Source organism: Diplodia corticola (genome assembly GCF_001883845.1).
Source record: "Diplodia corticola strain CBS 112549 chromosome Unknown scaffold45, whole genome shotgun sequence".
Classification (NCBI taxonomy): domain Eukaryota; kingdom Fungi; phylum Ascomycota; class Dothideomycetes; order Botryosphaeriales; family Botryosphaeriaceae; genus Diplodia; species Diplodia corticola.
Window position 1 is genome coordinate 161107 of NW_017971524.1, and position 18963 is coordinate 180069.

Genomic DNA, 18963 nt, shown 5'->3' on the forward strand with positions numbered 1-18963 from the left:
ACCCTCTTCTCTCCAGCCAATGCCCCCGCAAGTCCATCCGTCACCATGAGCAACGCCCTCCTCGCTCGGCCAATGCGGCCGCTCTCCGCCTCCATCGCCAGCAACCTGCGCTGCTGTGGAGGGCCCACCACCACCACCACCACTGCCACCAGCACAACGGCAAAACCCAGCACATCCGCATCACCAGCATCGCCAATCGCCCACACCCAGCGCCGGCACGAGTCCACCACCCGCCGGCAGCTCAACCGCCTGCGATCCGTCCCCTCGGCGCCGTACGCCACGCCCTCGCCCTCGCACACGGCCGACCACATCATCTTCAACCCGCCCTCGTCCGCGCCCTCGGTCTACCACACGCCGCTCAAGTTCCTGCCCGCCCACGACCGCCGCCGCGAGCTGTACGCCCTGACATCGCGCTTCACCACCGGCGGCGGCGGCGGCGGTGCGTCTGCTCCCGGCGGCGGCGTCCACGCCTCGACCGGCACCGCCCTCTCCGCGGGCGCCTACACGTCGTCGTCGTCGATCCTGCCTCCCCACCTGGCCCACCACAACCCGGCCGCCTCCTCAGTCACCTCGCCCGCATCGGGCAAATCTTCTTCCGCATACATGCCTCCTGCCCTCCGCACGCCCTACACCAAGAAATACCACCTCACCGCCGCGGACATCGAGCAGATCCGGCAGCTGCGCGCGCAGGACCCCGCGCACTGGACGCGCGAGCGCCTCGCCGCCAAGTTCGAGTGCTCGCAGTTCTTCGTGGGGCTCGTCGCGCCCGCGCCCGAGCGCGCCGCCCAGAAGCTGGCCGAGATCGACGAGGTGAAGCGCGGCTGGGGCCGGACGAAGCGCGAGGCGCGCGAGGACAGGAGGCGGAGGAAGGAGGCGTGGGGGAGGGATGCGTAAGAGGGGGGAACGAAAAGAGGGAGAGATGCATGTGTGTGGTTCGCCATTGTATTCTTGATCTCGGGGCTATCATAATGGACGGGGATGCTGGGCGAATGTGAATTTGCGGTGCGGGGTAAGGCGAGCGAGCGAAGAGGGCTCGTGGAGTGGTGGACGACATAGACAGACGGACCGGGATAGATGCCAACGACGCGATATGCACCATTCCTCGCCGTCTGAGCGGATTGGCATCGGGAAGCTTTGTTTTACTTCAGAACAAAACAACAGGGCTGAAGTGACGAAGGGGCGGTCGAGAGATGGGCGGGATCGGCCAATTGCATTGCATTGCATATGAAAGCGCCTGGCAGATGTTGTGTGTGGCAACTGTGCGCTCGACACGGGGGGAACTCGGGAGTCAAATTCAACTCTAGGTTCCTGTATATCAAGTATCTTTTTTTTTGTATCTCGCTGGGATGGGTAAAAAGTGGGAGTCTGTAGGATATGTGCTTTTTACAAACAAAACAATCAAACTAAGAATCCATCATGACAACACTAGAGCTTGGTTACTTTTGTGGCTGGCCTGTTTTCACGGTATTTCATTTCGATGCATTTCATTGACACATAACCAACGTAGCGTAACATCGCGCTCGTTCTCAGACTATCAATCCCAACGTCCCATCCAAGGTCCCAATTCCCTTTTTCGACTTTACGCCCTTGAAACTCCCCCTTTCTCCCACAGATCTACGAGTTCATCGGCTCTTCGGCGACGTAGTGCAAGTAAGCGCCCAACAGCTTGATGCCCTCAATGTAATTCCTCTTGTCCAGCTTCTCGTTGATGCTGTGGGCGGCGTCGGTCGAACTGCCCATGGGCAGCAAGAGGACGTTCTTGCCGGTGGCCTGCTCGAAGGTCAGGGTGACGGGGATGCTGCCGCCCTCGCGGGTGAGGTCGGGCTTGACGTTCCAGACGCGCTCGACGGCCTTTGCGGCGGCGGTAAAGTTCCAGTGCTTGGGCGAGGCGACCCACCACTTGCCCGAGTGCTGCTCGATCAGCTTGCACGTGTTCTTGCTGTCGAGGCTGGCGAAGACCTTGTTGACGTGCGCCTCGACGAGCTTGTTGACGGCGGGGATCTCCATGTCCGGGACGGTGCGGATGGAGAACTTGCCGACGACCTTGGCGGGGATGACGGTTTTGGCGCCCGGCGCGCTGAAGGCGCCCTCGATGCCGTGCAGGGAGAGCGAGGGGAAGCGCCAGCGGCCCATCAGCGTGCGCTCCTTGTCCTCGAAGAGACCGGTCTTGCTGCCAAGCGACTCATACAGGTTGTCCATGGTGAAGGCGATGTCGCCGTACAGGGACTTCTCCTCCTCGGTCAGAGGCGCAACGAGCTTGTCCAAGCCGTCGATCAGGATCTTGCCGGAGGGGTCGACGAGCGAGCCCATGACCCGCACGAGGTCGGTCATGGGCTCGTGGGCAGTGCCGCCGAAGACACCGCTGTGAAGGTCCTGGCCAGGGCCGGAGATCTCGATGCTGTAGTAGTTGCAGCCGCGCAAGCCATACGTCAGGCAGGGCTTCTCGGTGCCGAGCCAGTAGTTGTCCGAAATGCAGACGGCGTCGGCGTCGGCGAAAAACTTCTTGGCCTCGGCGAAGATGAAGTCGTCCAGGCCCTCGCTGCCGTACTCCTCCATGCCCTCGAAGCACATGAGCAGGTTGACCGGGAAGTCAACGCCAGACTTCTGGTGCGCCTCGATGGCATTCAGCCAGCCCAGCACGGGTCCCTTATCATCGGTGGAGCCGCGGCCGTACATGCGGCCCTTGTCATCGACGGTGAGGGTGAAAGGATCGGTGGCCCAGCCGTCTTCCTTGAGTGCGGGCTGCACGTCGTAGTGGCCGTAGACGAGGATGGTGCGCTTGTTCTTGTCGTTGCCGTAGCGAGCGATGACGACGGGCGGCAGGTCGAGATGTTCCTTGTGCGGCTGCTTGCCCAGCGGCCTGAGGTGGACTTCGGCGCCGAGGTTCTTGAGCTCGCTGGCGAGAAACTCGCCCATCTACACTTGTGTGAGCAGGGCGTTGGCATGGCGGGGTAGCTCGGTGGCAGGGTGTACCTTGACGACATCGGGCCTGCGCTCTTCCTCGGCGGAGACTGAGGGGATGGCTACGGCCTTGCGCAGGCGGTCGATGAAGTGGTCGGACAGGGTGTCGACCTGCTTGAAGTACGGATCCAATTGCGCAGTCATGTTGTTGTATGGACTATAGAGATACGGCCAGACAGGCTTCGAGTTGCGCACGGGCGAAGTGTAGCTGAAGGTCCTGCGGTGCAGACAGCGGGCGGGGGAGAGGGTGCGTGAGGAGAGAGGAAGGCCGAGAGGACGATGGTGGGGGAGTCGAGCGGCCAGGCGGGGCAGCTGCATCTTGGGGCCTGGTGTTGCGCTCGCGTGCGTCCGCTGTTGGCGGCTTGCATCGGCTGATGCGCTCTTCTCCGACAATCTGCCTGACCACCGCCTACCCGCGCTTTTCCATTACAAAGCATCCCGCCAGTGTATGCATCGATATAGCTCGTTCAAAGACCTACACGGTTGGGACAAGATCTGCTTGAAGTGCATGGGGCCAGCTGGCAATGACTCGACGGATTGTGTATCGAGCGATCTTTGAATTCTTCTCCTCCATTCCTCTCACGAACGGGGGACCAAACAGCCCGTGCCTGAATACGAGAGATGGTTTGCACCGAAAGGGCAGGTCGGCCTCTTGGTCCAGCACCTGCCCTTTTGTATTTTTGCAGTCTCATGACTTGAATCTACGTCGGGATCTTTGCTTCAGCCAAGCGAAGTGGCGACTTACATCATACAAATCTTTACACGTTTGAGCTTCAGTCATCGAGGATGCTTCCTTTAGGTTCAAAGGCCGTGAAAATCCATGTTACCGTAAGGCTAAGCCATGAGATAGATAATGCCGTACAACAGCTATACATCGAAAAGAATGCTCCGACTGCTCCTTTTGTATGCAACATGGCTCCTAAACCAACATGTGATACCAAATCCAAACAAGCTTCCTCTACAGCCCTTCTACGCCGGCATCAACTAGCCTTCTTCTCACCTCCGCGCCACCAACAGCCTGACTTTTGTCGAGAACAACCGCCTCCAGCGTGCCCATTTTGACTAGACTCACGTACCCAGGCACGATTTCGGAAGCCAGAACCTCAACGACCTTCTTGATTTCTTCGGGGCCTACGGGGCTGCGGGAGCTGGTCTGGATGTCGCGCACCAACCGTGGAAAAGGGAAAGAAACGCGAGAGGATGTTGATGACGAGCCAGTCGTCATGGCCAGCAAGCTGAGCGTTGCCAGTACGTCTTCACAGCGTTGGAGCGCGGCATTGCGAGCACGCGCCTCAGGAGTGGGACCGGCCGGAGCGGCTGCGGCAGCAGCTTGCTTGGCGAGGATACGGTCGAGAAGAGAAGTGGCGCGAGAGGGTGCTGCGGCGGAAGGCACTAGGGGCGCTCTGGAAGACGAGGAGCTCGAAGATTTGGCATCGTCCGAGGCCGAGGAGGAGGTACTAGTGCTAGCAGTAGTGGATGTGGAGGCGGACTTCTTGTGGCCTAAGACGCTAGCCTTGCTAGCCTTACTTGTGAGAAGTTTGGTAGCTGCAGGGCGAGCGTGGTCGAGCTCAAGCTCTGACCTGACAGCATCACCTGAGCCGTTGAAACAGTTGCTAGCACCCCGAGAATGGTGCGCACCCGCTCTTATATCTTCAAGACGCCGTTGGCCTTTGGCAAAAAGAGGGGCGACCTTGGCCAGCGAGGCGCACTCGGTGATGCCGGCGAGGGGAAGCTGGCTAATGAAGTACTGCACGGATGATGGGCTTTTCGAATTGGGTGTAATCTTGCAGCGGTATTCCGCCCAACGCGTGTTGATCTCATCTTCAAAGATGGTATTCAGGGCCTTCTCGTCAATGGCCTGTGGAATGACGCTGTTGTTACGTTTTGCGCGCTGCTTCTTGCTCTCCTGTTGCTCGATGCAAATCTTGCCGCGGCCATAGTCTGACAGGTGGAAAGACCGGGCCTTGAGAGTTGGTGCTGGCCGGCTAGACGAGAGACTGCTCTGCATCACGCCCAAAGTACGCCTAATGTCTTCGATTGTGACCCTGCGTTTCCCCCAGACCTTGGCGATGGATGGTGTGAGGGTATGCAGGTCCACCGGCAACGATGTGCCATTATGAGCATAGTGTAGAGATAGCGCGGAGAGGAATGATGAGTGTAGATGAATAAGATCTCGGATAGCTTGTGGTAGGTCCTCGGAGGACTTCTCGTAGCGGAAGCTTGGGGCGGTGGACGAGCAGGGGCTCGTCAGCGGCGTTTCGACGGGGGAAGGAGTCGAGTCGGAGACGGATTGGAGCCTGAGCGGCTTGACGGGGGTAGAAAGGTCGAAGTCGGCGAGAAGAGTCCTTGCCCCCTTGGTAGGCGTATCGGTCGGCGTCTCCGAGATGGGCCGCTGCGAGGGTCGTGGACGGCGCAATTTCTTGCAGGATGCAAGCTTCGGGGTGACGACGTCCTCGTCGACTTCTTGAGTCGCGGCTTTCCTCTTCTTCCCATCAGACGGCGATGCGCCTGGCTTGGAAGCACGGGCGAAGGACTGGATGTCCGACTGTGACCGAGTCTTGCGTTTGTTTACAGGGTCCGCGGTGGGAAGCGAGGCTGGCCGCGCACGCTTTGTAAGAGGCATGTTTGGTGTGTGAGATACGGCGGCGGAATGTCAATGCGTCTTGGTAGGAATTTGAAAGCGAATAACGCTTGGGGTAGAATGGATGGGGCTGTGGTGGGCGGGGACGAGCTGGAGAGGCGGAGGAGAGATGACGCGCTTGTGCTCGACGCGCGACGGCCACGCGAAAAATCGCGTCTGAGCTCGGGCGCGCTACGCCTGGCTAGGAAATGTAAGTGGAGCGATGCTGCCGGCCTCGACGCTATAATGCGGGGATCTGATCGCAAGACAGCCTCCACACCTCGGTCTCTGCTAAGCTTCCATTGCGGCTTTATACACAGCACTGCGCATACCTTTCCAGTGTTGTTGTCCTGCGGGTGGAGCTGGCGCTTCAGCGTTGCTATGGGGACCGTGGAGATCTGTCTTTCGCGACGCCGCGCGCTACTGCTACCACCAGCCCGCCTTCGGCTGCATGCAGCCTTCCAATGCTCACCACTCTCAAGATGCGTACATATATTGCCGCCCCCCTCATCAGGCGGCTTAGTTGGCCGCCTTCCCGGCATGCAGAGCCTAGCTACTACAGCGCGCTTATCAGGCGACTCTGAGTCCTGCAGCACGTCCAATTTTATCCAGCGGCGAGGTAGCATTCGACTGGATGGCTTGCTGCAGCCGTGAAACAGCCCAGCATGTAGGCAGCCTCCAGGCGTTTCGCCCATCAAGCTTACGTGTCATCAGCCTTACCCCCATCCCATTGGCACCCATAACGCTTCCTTGGTTTCAACTTGTCCGGGCCTATCCTTGATCGGCGCCAATGGCCCATCTCGTTTGCGCCTTGCTCCTCGATCCTCTGAAAATACATCTCCGATGGCCAGTGGCTGCGTCGACCCCGCAGCGCGCATCCGCCTTGTCGACGCCTCCTGAATTCGTTGGAGCATCACACACACGGCCATGGTGATATGGTGCGCATGTGCATACCATTTGCATCTGAATCCAGCAAACAGACGGGTAATGCGGATAAAAAAAATGTCATTTTCTCTCTACTACTCTCCGTCGTTATTTTAGGCTGTTGCTTTTAAGGTCGTCCTTTATCCCAATCGTCCATTCATTCAAATTTTCGCCCGAAATCACTACCCCGTTCAAAGCAACCCCCTTTCTCATCCGACTATCTGGTTGAAGTCTGATCCAAGGCTTTCTACCACCGGATTGAAATTTGCCCACGCACAGTCTGCCGTAATCGGCACGCTGTCATACTTGGAGTACGCGATGCGGTGAATGCTGGCACCGTAGACCATGACATGCGGGTAGAGAACGTCGGTGCCGTTCAAGGGAAAATCGTCCGGGAATGGCAGCTCCAGGAGTTGAGGACCAGTCTGGTTGACTGTGGTGAAAGTCACCTTGGGCGAGCCAGGACGCATCTCTTGAGAGTGCGGCGAGTTGCCGAAGAAAACCTCGATTTCGACCTGAGCGCGCACCGCCGCCCAGATGAAGACCGAGTCATCGGGAAAATCAAAGTTCTGTACGGAACCAGTCGCGGATGCCTCACCTCCTTGGCACTTGGCATCCTTACGGTGCACTCGGTACCAGTAGATGAGGCTGTTGTCCTTGATCTCTGGCTCGGCTCCAGACTTGTAGTATTGCGCGTAGTGCTTGCTCATCGTCTGCCAGGACGTGTGGTTCATGCCGTAGACATAGTTGCCCTGATCAGCAAGCTTGACATAGCCAGGAGCAGTACTGTTTTCCTCTGGCACCTCGCGTAGGTAAGTAGAGCTGTTCCAGCCGTTCCAGCTCTCAATGTTGATAATGTCTGGCTTAGCATCGGAAATGACACTGCGCCAGCGGTCGTACCAGAGGGTGTCACTGTACTGGACCTGACTGTCGGCAGGGTTGTTGGTGTTGAGATTCTTGTAGTACCAAGGTGAGACAGCTGTAGATTATGGTCAAATGTGGCGAACATGCAGGTAGGACTTGACGCACTTACCCGCAATGTAAGGACCGTTCCTTCCCGCATTACTCAGGCCTTCCTTGAACGCATTGTCGACATCACAAGTGAGGTTCTGGCGAACGTTGAAAGGCCAGGCCATGCCTGTTTTGCGGTTAAGTCAAAGTCCAAAATATTACTGATGCTGTTGCTTACCATTGTAGAAGCCATCGATGGACGGGTAATCAGAGTACGCGTACTGGGCCTCCTTTGCAGGATCGCCCTGCTTATGAGCTGCCTGGACGTAGGTCTCGATGTAGGGAGTGATGCTAATGTTCACGCTCTGTCGTTGTAGGAGTGCTTTCATCTGGGAAAAGTAGTCATCCCCATAGAGGCTGCCGCCGCGTGTAACGACCAGGACCGCGTCGTTCCAATGGTAGGTGGCTGGCTGGTTGCTGGCGTCCGAAATCACGGTGGATTGATAAGTCAAGTTCCAGGCGTTTCCAGTCGGGCAGTTCTCGGTGCGGAAGTGATAGGTCATGTCAAATCCCGGAATGAGCGAGAAGTTCTGGGTGGCTGCGGCTGCATACGCGTCCTTGATCCTGGCCGTCTGCCAGCTGAGGTCCTGAGGCTGACAGTTGGGCGGAACGGCAATCAGAGCTGAAAAGTCGGGTATTAGCGTGCGGGTTCCGCGGTACGACAGGATGGTCTCGACTCACTGAATCCGTCAATTCCTGCCGCTTTGGCCGAGGCCATATCGGTCTTCCAGGTATCGACCGTGTAGCTTTCGGCGAAAAGAAGCTACAATGCTCCAGTCAGTCTTTCCCTCTTTTCTCGAAAATGGCTTGGGTGGGAAGGCTACCTCAAAGCTGGCAGTGACCAAGGACGCAGAGGAAAGCCGGGTGAAGGCGCCGACGAGCAGCGCAAAAAGAACGGCGAACTTCATGTTGGCGGGTGGTGTTCGCAGGGTAAGAACAAGAATGGGGACTGTGAGGAAGAGGTGGCAAGAAGGACGTGAGTGAAGCCCGCGCGGGTTTTATGCTGAGCGGTTGACGCAGTGGTGGGCGTTCAGGTGGCGGCGGCCCAGAAAGGAAAGAGCGAAGTGGCTGGACTCCAGGTGAGGTGACAGCAACATGGCACATGCGACACACCGGGGTTTTCGCGAACAAAGGAGCGTGAAGAAGGATGGTTGCGGTTAGCAGTAAGCCGATCAGGAAGCAGACCCATCGAGCGGCCTTTTAAAGAAGCATGCTGCCCGCCTCGCAGGGATTGGCCGACATAAGAATTGATTGCGCGTGCACCCACATCTCCGCCCTCGCCCGCGCTGCTGCAGTGTGGCCGTCTGGTCCGTCTGGTCGTATATGGCAGCCCGCCCCCGTTTCACGGCAAAATGACCCTTCTCGACTTCATCCATCCGGGACGTCGTGCAAGGGATAGGGCGGATACCAGCAGCCGCGACGCCGGCCGATCCCTCCGCAGCCCTTGGACGAGTGGCAATCACTTTCCATGCGCGCTATAGTGCTTTGCGGAGCAGGACCAATCGGCGTCTTCCGTGCGCTGTGCCTGGCCAGGCGCGACAGAACGGGCAGGTCCTTGGCAACCGTCCCCTCAGAAGCGCATGATACAAAAAAGAGTTAGATTACGGATGCACTATAGAAGCCTCGTGATTATCGTCCGTTGTCCACTGCCCTCGTGAGCCGCTACTCGCCGCGTCATGTCGTCGCCTTTGCTCATTTGAACCACCCAGACAGCCAACTCTTCGACTGGGCTGCCTTGTCCTCGACAGTCTTGTCGAACCTGTCCACGGCCGAGTGTAGGTCCTTGGCCGTCTGCGTGGAGACGTCTCCAATCTTCTTGTCAGCTTGAGCACGGTAGGCCTCCAGCTTCTCGTCGATCTTGCTCGTCGTAGCCTTCGCTTCGGCGATCTGCATGGGGTCAGCCAGCTTGTCGCATACCTGCTGTCGTTACCAGCGCGTTAGGTACTGACCGTCTTATCAACCGTCTGGCCCGCCTCCTCCCCCAGCACCTTTGCACTAGTCTTGGCTTCCTTTTCCCGGCCAGGGAGCTCGCCCTTGATCTTCGACGACAGGCGCGAGGCGTCGTCTGTAGCGGTCAGCCTGGGTGACAATGAGAAGCACAGGTGGACGGGAACCCACGCTCAAACTCCTTCTCAGCCAGCTTGGGGCTGCCGCCGGCCTGGTAAAGGTAGTATCCGATACCGCCAGCTGCGGCTAGGCCGCCGTAAATGCCGATGGTTCGCGAGCCTCTGCGAGTAGCCATTGTCGGAAAATATGAAGGGTGATTTCGTGGGTTGGTGGTTGTGTAATTGGTCTGACCTGAATGGATGGAGAGCTGTGCGTGTGGAGAAGGGCTGGAGGAGATGTGGTGGTGTTATTCTACCTAATGCTGCAGGCTGGCTAACAATGACGTATGCGCTGCTGCTGGATTGCACCGCCTACCCGTTTCCCACGGTTCTGCAGCTGCTTTCGGCTACGCCGCTGCCAATCCGGGGAAAATTACGCTGACCCGCCGGAAACTTCGAAGAAGCCGCCCCCTGTATGACGCGAAGCTAGCTCCCTCTCCGCATTCACGCGCGCCGTCGCAAGCTTCTGCCGCGCGCCAACTCCTTCGAGCCAGGTAATTTCGTCGTCACCACTTCCAACCCCCGACTGCCCGCTGAGCGAGGCCTGCATGCTCCAGACCGGACCGACCGTCAATTCCACTCCGCGCATCGTATCTTGTTCGCCCGTCGCGGCGCCATGCCTTTTCCCTAGCTTCAATTTCACTCTAGCCCCGCCGCTAGCTCTCCCGCGAGGCTATGCTTGCTGCTTGCTCTCGATAATTCTACCGTCTTTCTTCCTCTACTCCTCTCCGTCTGTTCAATAACATCGCATCTTTCAGCCAGACTGCCGCACGCAGCACCTGCGCCTGAGCCATGTCCCTCCTTGGTCTGGCACACTCGCGCAACGACGACGCCGACATAGCTGCGAAGTACGACCACCAGATTGAGCTTGTAGACCACACCAAGCCCGACGATGGCGACAGGACGCCCAGCGAAATATCGTCCGGCACCCAGACGCCGCTCTCGCCCAAGCCCTCCCGCCGTCTGAACCGTGCCTCCATACGGGAAGATCTCGCCAAACGTGGGCTTGCCCGCCAGAAATACGCAAGATGGCAGCAGGACAGATTCGTATCGGTGGACGAAGTCAGTGGGTCTGGGTCTGGGGACACGTCCTTGATACAAATCGACACCAAGGCTTCTGGGCTCCGATCCGAAGAGGGCGACGCCAACAGCAAAGACAGCGGTCCAATTTCGCGGAAGAAGAGCAAGCTGGAGCGCGGCAAGAAGCGCGTGAAAGGGCTCGTCAACTCCAAGAAGATCATCAAGCAATCCAAGGAGGAGGATGCTGTTGTCGACCAGCTCTATGAGAACCAACGCGGTTCGTTCTTCTTCGGCATACCCTTGTTCTCGTCCAAGTCGCTGCTCAATTTCGACCCATCGCCCTGGGTTGACGGCAGACACAAGCCGGTGCATGTCAACATCACAAACGCCGCTGTGCCTGATCCAAGCTGGGAATGGGCATGGCCGTCATGGTATGTGGACATGTCCCAGGATGTCGACGAGGAAGGTTGGCAGTACTCGTTCTCCTTCCGCCATGGCTTTGCATGGCATGGCACCCATCCATGGTTCCATTCGTTCGTGAGGCGACGGCGTTGGCTAAGAAAGCGCGTTCGCAAACATGCCACTCTCAGAAGCCAGCCCGATCCCAAGCATATCAGTGATGCCCATATGCTCAACTCTGAGTATTTCACCATACATCCTCCGAAGAAGACATCAAACCATGGCAGTGAAAGCCTTGCGCGGGCAAATCCTTTAACCCGCCTCGACAGCCAAGACAGGTTTGATCAAGAGGACGAGATCAGCGACGTCTCACGGCTGCTTAGACGGCTGAAGAAAGCATCCGTTGACCGCGAAAAGATCCTGCTCGTGCGCCGCTTCCTTGATGAAGGCGGTGAGGAGCTGTACTATCTTTCGGAACAGGTACAGCTAGAGTGCTTCCCATTCCGACGTCCATGCTAACAGTTTGCAGATGCCAACCATCATGTCCCTTCTAGTATATCAATCATCCCGACGCTATCTGCTCACAGTATTGTTTCGACGCTTCGAAGCTGCATCGGCGCACCGCGAAGCTCACCAGGAGCGAGACCAACGGGAATCTTCTCCAGAAACACGCAAGATCGACAACCTCGTGAGAGCATTGAACGCAGCCGATGAGGAGTGCCGGAAGCTCGAATACTGGAGCGATATACGCCGCATCGCCCAGCGCGGTGAATCTTTGGGTGCTGTCGACGCAAGTCAAGGCTGGGGCCATGGTTGGGAAGGCTTAGACGATACTGGACCCGCCGAAGCAGACGAATCAGGCGCAGAGAAATTCAAGGAAGATGGCACCCCTTCTAAAACGGATTCCGATGACGAACCAGAGAAAGACCAAGAAAAAGCTGTCCAATCTAATGGCCGGAGAGACTCTGGCTCGGATGCGGAACAAGACGAGAATGGGCATGCAGATGGTGCTAAGGACAAAGGCAAGGGTAAGGCGGAGCTTTAAGCCTTCGTGCCATATGTCCCATCATCCACATGCGCGTCGTTTTGTCCCGGAATGTTTCTGTCACGATGTAAATCTAACTTGGAGCAGAGCGGCTTTCTTCATCGCCGTCGACTTCTGAATCATCTTCGAGGCCACCCGTAAGGCAGCAGTCTTGGCTGGATTGGTTGTTTGGTACCAACATTGAACATTGATCGATTGTTTTCAGCATTGCGGCAACTACGGCTTTGTATTCTTTTCCTGCGCGTATATGTATATCATCGATGACGAGACTGCAAGTACTTCCCCTTGTGGTAGACTTCACATGGGCCACACTTTAGCCCCAAACCAGGGCACGATCACCTTGAACCTGTCACGGAGCATGCTGTCTAAAGCCCTTTCCTCGTCAGGGACGCCACCAGAGCGCCTACTCTTATCGCTCTTCCGAGGGTTGCCGGCACAAAGCATGCTAGTCAGCGCTGTGTACTGTGGTTGGGCAACACTTCTCCCCTGACTCACACAAAGGTAGCCCTATGTATTAATCCTAAGTAGGCACAGTCTACACGTGTCGCACGGATGTCGTACTAGCCTGACTGGTGCCTCGAACAATTGAAACACATGTTGAGTCTAAGAATGATGTTGGCAAAGGCCTTCCGGTCAGTGGATGGGTGGACTTGAATGCATCAGGAGGCGAAAATGTGTTTCAAGTTTACGAAAACGAAGGCTTGGCAAACCAGCAGCGGTCTTGACCCTCGTATGCACAGACTAGCTTGGGCTACCTACCTGACATAAGCGCCACTTTGCTAAATTGTTAGTCGATCTTGACGGTGTGGAGTAGATAAGAGAGGGGGCCTTAGCAGGATAAAGGGGGGGCGAGCGAGGGAGTGGCGTATATAAGCTTAATAGGAAGCATATGGTGGAGTAGGAGGAAAATCATCCACAAATTCTCTCTAAGTTGGTGGGTCGATGCTCATTTGTCCGCGCCACGTGGGATCGGTCCATTTACTAATTGCAGTCATTCTCTCGCAGTACCCTCGTTCACCACCATCATGCGCTTCAACACCATCTTCGGCTTCGTCGCCATCCTGTTGTCCGGTGTCTCGGCACAGTCGTCATGCAAGGTGAGTGTGGTGACTGATCCCTTCGTGGATTCTGTCGGTGAAGGACGGACGTAGCTGTAAGCAGAATGAGTGCTAACTTCAGCAACAGGAATGCTGCCTTAGCTGCAAGCCCTTGGACAGCGCATCTATCGAGTTCGAGAACTGCACGGGTAACTGCGAGGCGTATCTTTGCTCCGGAACTGTGGTCCGGTGCGAGGAGTTCTGGGAGTAGTTCCTGAATGGTATAGAGGCGGGTGGTCCAACTTCTGGGTGCGAGAGTGCCTGGAGAGAAAAGACGGCGTAGTCTTTTGGCAATGGAAGAATGGAAGCTCTCATTTGAACCATTAAGCTTCACTATGTTTACGAGTATGTACCTTCAATTGACACAACTTAACATCTTGGACCAATGTTGCGGTACAGCTACCCGACGGCCTTGCGGCAAGTGGTGGGCAACCATGTAATGAAGATTGCTGTTTCTCGTGGTCGTTTCGCCGAAAATGGAATGATTGTGGCGCTGCCCGGTCGGTGTTGGCCTTCGGACGAATTCGCACGCCGAGGTGATGACGCCTCGATGCGGTGGCGCGGCAAGGAGATGCTCCGCTGGCCGACCTGCCTTTACGATGCGCTGCATGATTGGCCGCATCTCGTTCCTGTACTTGGGGGCCGCGGAGGCCGGCGGGGCAAGTAAGCAGATGTGGATCCAATAGCGCCCTGTTCGCACAGCCACAACGGCTTTAGTGTTGGCAGGCGGTGATAGCAGCCGGCGTTAGCATACAACGGGTGCCTATTTCTCTATATGAACGGGCTCGGTTGCTGCCTGGGAACAGTCAACATTCCAGCATTCTCACAATGGCAACAGAACACAGCACCGAGCCTCGCAACGACCCCGCAATGGCTGCAGCCGGCAGCAGATTTAGCCAATGGTTTCCGTTGAGCCCGAAGGAGGGCTGGACTCAGTGGGTGAGTGTCGTCTGCCCCACGGATTCCGCAATTACTGACCATGACTACTCAGTGCACGAATCTCTCTCCAGCAACCGCAGAAGAGACGGTCCTTTCCTTCATCCCACATGTCCTGAAGCCGCCATCGACCCAAGTCTACACGGCCAAGGTCTCGTCGAGCTCGCAATCTTCCATATCGAGCGCTTCAGAGCTCAGTGCCGACAGCTCGACGTCAAGCCTCGGCGAGTTCGGGGCCCGCAAATGGTATTCGCAGCTCGTGCAGCTGAGTGGGAAGAACCGCGCTCTCAACGAATTCTCAATCGAACGCGTTGGCGACGAGGTGGAGCACAACCTCGTCATGCTCCACGGCTACGGCGCCGGCCTCGGCTTTTTCTACAAGAACTTCGAAAGCCTGAGCAGAAGGCCCGGCTGGAAGCTGTACGCTCTAGACATGCTGGGCATGGGACGGAGCAGCCGGCCGCCGTTCAAGATCCACGCAAAAGACCGCCAGGGCAAGGTCACCGAGGCCGAAAACTGGTTCGTCGACGCGCTGGAGGAGTGGCGCGTCCAGAAGGGCATTGGCCGCTTCACCCTCCTCGGCCACAGCATGGGCGGCTACATGGCGACCGCATACGCACTCAAGTACCCGGGCAACCTCGAGAAGCTCATCCTGGTCAGCCCCGTCGGCATCCCGGAAGACCCCTTGGCCATGAGGGCGGAGATCCCAGAGCCGACGGCCGACCCGCTCCAGGACCAGAACATCTCGCTGGACGGCGCCGCCGACATCGACAACCCGTCCTCGGCCGCGCAGCCGGAGCGCCTGCGGCCGACGCCAAAGTGGCTCGTCCACCTCTGGGAAGCCAACATCAGCCCCTTCTCCATCATCCGCATGGCCGGCCCGCTGGGCCCGCGCCTGACGTCGGGCTGGACCTCGCGGCGCTTCGCGCACCTGCCGCAGAACGAGGCGCTCGCGCTGCACGACTACTCGTACGCGCTCTTCCGCCAGCGCGGCAGCGGCGAGTACGCCCTCGCCCACATCCTGGCCCCCGGCGCCTTCGCCCGCGACCCGCTCATCCGCCGCATCCACAGGCTGGGCAGGCAGCACGGCGAGCGCGGCGTGCCCGTCACCTTCATGTACGGCGATCACGACTGGATGGACGTCAACGGCGGGCGCGCGGCGGAGAAGATCATCAAGGCCGAGAGCGCCAGGGCGTTGGAGGGCATGACCGAGGCCGAGAGGAAGAGGGATAACGGAGACGCGAGGGTGGTGGTGGTTGAGAAGGCCGGCCATCACTTGTACCTCGACAACCCCGAACGCTTCAATCGGGCTGTGGACGAGGAGCTGCAGGACGTGGAACGGAGGAAGTGGTAATGCGGCGTGTTTTTTTTTGGGGGGCGTCTTTCACTTTTGCCATGTTTTGTTCCGTTTTTGGATTTTGGGCGTCTTTCACTTCTGCCACATATGTTTTGTTCCGTTTTTGGGTTTTGAGCGTTCTTGAGCTTGCCACAGAGGACTGTAATACCCACCATGTTGAGTTCGTGCTTTAGAGAAGAAATTAATACCGAGATACCAACATTTATGGTTGCTTTGCCTCCGCCGGCACGCCGCTGGACGATGTTGTGGTTTGTGCCGGTCACTGATTGGCAGCACGTATAGCACACCCTGCCAGTGCCGAGAGGAGAATCATCAGGTCAAACATCAAGTCTAAACTGGGTCTGTCCCTCACTATAAACTCGTCGGGTGTCTCATGATAGCCCTGGATGTAGCCGTGAAATTGATCTATGAGATAAATTGCCCGTCGTTGTAACGGCAATTTTGCAAACGGGCCAGTTGGAAGTTCCCTTTGCAGGAGGTGGACTGGTCACTGGAGGTCTCGGTGGCTGGTGACCAGTTGTCCATGCCGGCCAATCGGCAGTGATAGCGATGCCGACTGTCATCCTTCTTGCTTACCTTGTGACATTCGTCCTCCTGAAAGTTTGTTTGAGGCGCACTTTTGGCTGAATTGAAAGGCTCGCTTCGCCACACGCAATGGCTCAATGGCGGAGATGGCTCACGTCAGATAACCTGGCCACGAAACCCGCCATGAGTGCGTCCCAATTTTACTTGCGCGTTTTCTTGCGCCACAACACAATCCCACGTATGCCCAGGCATATCGCTGCTTGGAGTGGAAACAGAAATGCTGCCAAGGAATACGCTAGTTGTGGTGCATCATGGAGACCTCGGATACATCGGCTCAGACTAGGACTCGAACGTGCCTTATCCTGCCCACAGCTTGAGATGATCAAGCTTTGCCTATAGGTGATTGTTTTTGGGGTGGGTATACCTACGAGAGGGTGAATGACATGTACCTGATTGGTGGGAAGTTCATGAAGACGATCGGAAGCTGATGTCAGAGTGCGGGCGCTGATGCGGCACAGCTCGAGTAGGATTGTGCTTCGTAGTGACGGTAGCCTGGAATGGCATCTTCGCCGGCAGCCATGCCGCCAAGAATATTGTCGCAATGACTTTCCCAAGATGTTGGAGGAGATAGATCAGCCCAGAAAGTGTATCCTAGTGCTTACATCCAATTTACCCATGAGCTCCACCACATCCACTGGGCCGTAAACCAGGCTCCCTATGTGCTGTCAGAAACAGAAGCAACAGGATGCAAGGAGCAAGCATCTCGAAACGGCCGACCTGCATGCCGGGCGAGGTGCGGCACAGTAGCGCTTATTCCCTGTCTCACCCACGCAACCACGCAGTCAGCGCCAATTCGGCATAGTCGTTGGCATCGCTCCGCTTTTCCGGTATGCTACTTTAATAAAAACCTCCGATGCATCCATCCTGTCGACCCAACATTCCACATGGACCATGGCTTCCAACATGTCTCTTGAAAACCCCCTTTCCCCCGCGCTGTGCGCTGCAGCCGCCGGAGTGCTGCTGCACCTGGGCGTATTCATCCGGGGTGAGTGGGAGAAGTACGTTGCCCAGCTGGCACTGCTCCAGGTTACCGGACCGCTCGTCGTCCTTGGTTCGCTCGTCGCATTCTTGGGTCAGCCACTGTCCCAAGCCGCAGCAACAGCAGCTTTGCTCACTGCAAGCTTCAACGTTGGCCTGTATGGCAGTATTTCTGTCTATCGGCTATTTTTCCATCCTCTGAGGAGATTCTACGGCCCGACAGGGGGAAAGTTGACTAGTCTCTGGGCTATGAAGGAGACTTTTCCGGATTTGAAATTCTACGTGAAGCTTCAGAAACTCCACCAGGATCATGGAGACTTTATTCGCTTTCGTATGTGCCCCATCCGCGCACGATGACGAGGGAGACTGATTTCCAAAAGAACCGAGAGCACTCTCCATCAACAACGCAGAGGCAATCCAAGACATCTACGGCTCCACCTCCAAATGCACCAAAGGGCCGTTCTATGACCTCGACTATCCAGGTCGGTCTCTGCACATGACCAGGGACAGGAAATTCCACTCACAGAGGAGGAAGCAGTGGGATCGCGCTTTCACCTCGCGAGGTGGGTTGAGATTCCGGTGCACCGTCGATAGTCATTGCTAAGTGGTGGCTCTACAGCACTGAGCAACTACGAAAAACGCCTCAAGGAGCATTTCAAGTACCTCGACCTACGCATATCGGAAAACATGGGCAAGCCAATTAACGCGACGGACCTGTGCGAGTATTGGGGCTTCGACGTCATGGGCGATTTGATGTTCGGCCGACCCTTTAACCAACTGAAGGAGAACAAGGCCCACTTTGCCCTCGAGATGGCCCGGAAAGCCAAGTTCATCGGAGGACTCACGCTCTACCCATACTGGATCTTCATGCTGCTTCAGAGACTGCCCATCGTCTCCTCTCTGAGGCTCAAGTGGCTCAGATGGTGCCGTAGCCAGATGGAACAAAGGCGCCAGGTAAGTGATCGATCTTTCTAATTGGACACCGACCTTCTTCTTTTTTTCCCCCCAGACATTGACACACGGCATCAGTCCAAACCCGAGGTCTTGGACCTCTACTCGTACCTCCTCGAAGACAGCAGCGCCGAGAAAGCCGGCGACGCGAACAACTCGGCCACAGCCGACCTCGACGCCCTGTTCGACGCCGAGCTGGCCATCGTCGCCGGCAGCGACACGTCCTCGGCCACCCTGGCCGCCTCGCTGTACCTCTTGGCCAAGCACCCGCACGTGCAATCCAAGCTGCGGCAGGAAGTCGACGACGCCGTGGCCGCGGCCGGCGGCGAGCTCTCCTACCAGACGCTCGTCAACAGGCCCCTGCTCGGCGGCGTCATCAACGAGGCCCTGCGCCTCTACCCGCCCGTCGTCCCCGGCCTGCAGCGCCTGACGCCGCCCGAGGGCGCGACGATCGCGGGCCGCTTCGTGCCGGGCGACACGCTCGTGTCGGTGCAGTGCTGGAGCGTGCAGCGTGGTGCGTCATATACCCATCTATCCCTCCTGCATTTCCGCAGTCTTTTGTTGTTGAGCCCGCTCATGGAACTGACTTGACATGTCTGCGCCCACCAGATCCGAGGAACTTCCCCCAGCCCGAAGACTTCATCCCGGAGCGGTGGTCGTCCATGCCCGAGCTGGCGCTGCACAAGGAGGCCCTCATCGCCTTCTCGACCGGCACGTACTCGTGCGTGGGCAGGCCGCTGGCCATGATGGAGCTGAAGCTGGCGGTTGCCATGGTCGCCAGGCGGTTCGAGGTTGCGTTCGCGGACCCGGCCGAGAGCGTCAGGCTGTTTGAAGAGTCGCCCGGCTGGCAGGATTCCTTCACCGCCCGCGTGCCCCCGGTCAAGGTCTGCTTCAGGGAGCGCGAGAAGCGAGATCTTGCGTGAACGGCTGCGTTCAATTCAGTTGCGGAGAACAACGTTGGTGGGTTCTTACGA

General features: G+C 57.5%; 8 protein-coding genes across 8 annotated transcripts; 4 read left to right on the top strand and 4 right to left on the bottom strand.

Annotated features, from left to right (window-relative positions):
* Window positions 1–45: 45 nt before the first annotated feature.
* Window positions 46–894, top strand: BKCO1_4500052 (60s ribosomal protein; the record flags this gene model as incomplete). The annotated part of the gene is made up of 1 exon (XM_020276213.1): window positions 46–894. The coding sequence occupies one exon, from the start codon at window positions 46–48 to the stop codon at window positions 892–894; it is 849 nt and encodes a 282-aa protein (XP_020128002.1).
* Window positions 895–1614: 720 nt separating this feature from the next.
* Window positions 1615–3279, bottom strand: BKCO1_4500053 (cytosolic nonspecific dipeptidase; the record flags this gene model as incomplete). Its single annotated transcript, XM_020276214.1, has 2 exons — window positions 1615–2916; window positions 2974–3279. The coding sequence occupies 2 exons, from the start codon at window positions 3277–3279 to the stop codon at window positions 1615–1617; spliced, it is 1608 nt and encodes a 535-aa protein (XP_020128001.1).
* A 640-nt stretch (window positions 3280–3919) lies between these two features.
* Window positions 3920–5584, bottom strand: BKCO1_4500054 (dna mismatch repair protein msh-2; the record flags this gene model as incomplete). Its single annotated transcript, XM_020276215.1, has 1 exon — window positions 3920–5584. One exon carries the CDS (start codon window positions 5582–5584, stop codon window positions 3920–3922), a length of 1665 nt encoding a protein of 554 aa, XP_020128008.1.
* A 1130-nt stretch (window positions 5585–6714) lies between these two features.
* Window positions 6715–8424, bottom strand: BKCO1_4500055 (glycoside hydrolase family 71 protein; the record flags this gene model as incomplete). The annotated part of the gene is made up of 5 exons (XM_020276216.1): window positions 6715–7484; window positions 7539–7643; window positions 7695–8138; window positions 8198–8279; window positions 8341–8424. The coding sequence occupies 5 exons, from the start codon at window positions 8422–8424 to the stop codon at window positions 6715–6717; spliced, it is 1485 nt and encodes a 494-aa protein (XP_020128007.1).
* Window positions 8425–9208: 784 nt separating this feature from the next.
* BKCO1_4500056 (calcofluor white hypersensitive protein) lies at window positions 9209–9758 on the bottom strand (the record flags this gene model as incomplete). Its single annotated transcript, XM_020276217.1, has 3 exons — window positions 9209–9403; window positions 9466–9581; window positions 9635–9758. 3 exons carry the CDS (start codon window positions 9756–9758, stop codon window positions 9209–9211), a joined length of 435 nt encoding a protein of 144 aa, XP_020128006.1.
* A 655-nt stretch (window positions 9759–10413) lies between these two features.
* BKCO1_4500057 (ferlin peroxisome membrane) lies at window positions 10414–12085 on the top strand (the record flags this gene model as incomplete). Its single annotated transcript, XM_020276218.1, has 2 exons — window positions 10414–11520; window positions 11570–12085. 2 exons carry the CDS (start codon window positions 10414–10416, stop codon window positions 12083–12085), a joined length of 1623 nt encoding a protein of 540 aa, XP_020128005.1.
* A 1925-nt stretch (window positions 12086–14010) lies between these two features.
* BKCO1_4500058 (alpha beta) lies at window positions 14011–15472 on the top strand (the record flags this gene model as incomplete). The annotated part of the gene is made up of 2 exons (XM_020276219.1): window positions 14011–14121; window positions 14174–15472. 2 exons carry the CDS (start codon window positions 14011–14013, stop codon window positions 15470–15472), a joined length of 1410 nt encoding a protein of 469 aa, XP_020128010.1.
* A 1479-nt stretch (window positions 15473–16951) lies between these two features.
* BKCO1_4500059 (high nitrogen upregulated cytochrome p450 monooxygenase 1) lies at window positions 16952–18912 on the top strand (the record flags this gene model as incomplete). Its single annotated transcript, XM_020276220.1, has 5 exons — window positions 16952–17369; window positions 17419–17601; window positions 17658–17992; window positions 18068–18503; window positions 18599–18912. The coding sequence occupies 5 exons, from the start codon at window positions 16952–16954 to the stop codon at window positions 18910–18912; spliced, it is 1686 nt and encodes a 561-aa protein (XP_020128009.1).
* Between the last annotated feature and the right edge of the window lie 51 nt (window positions 18913–18963).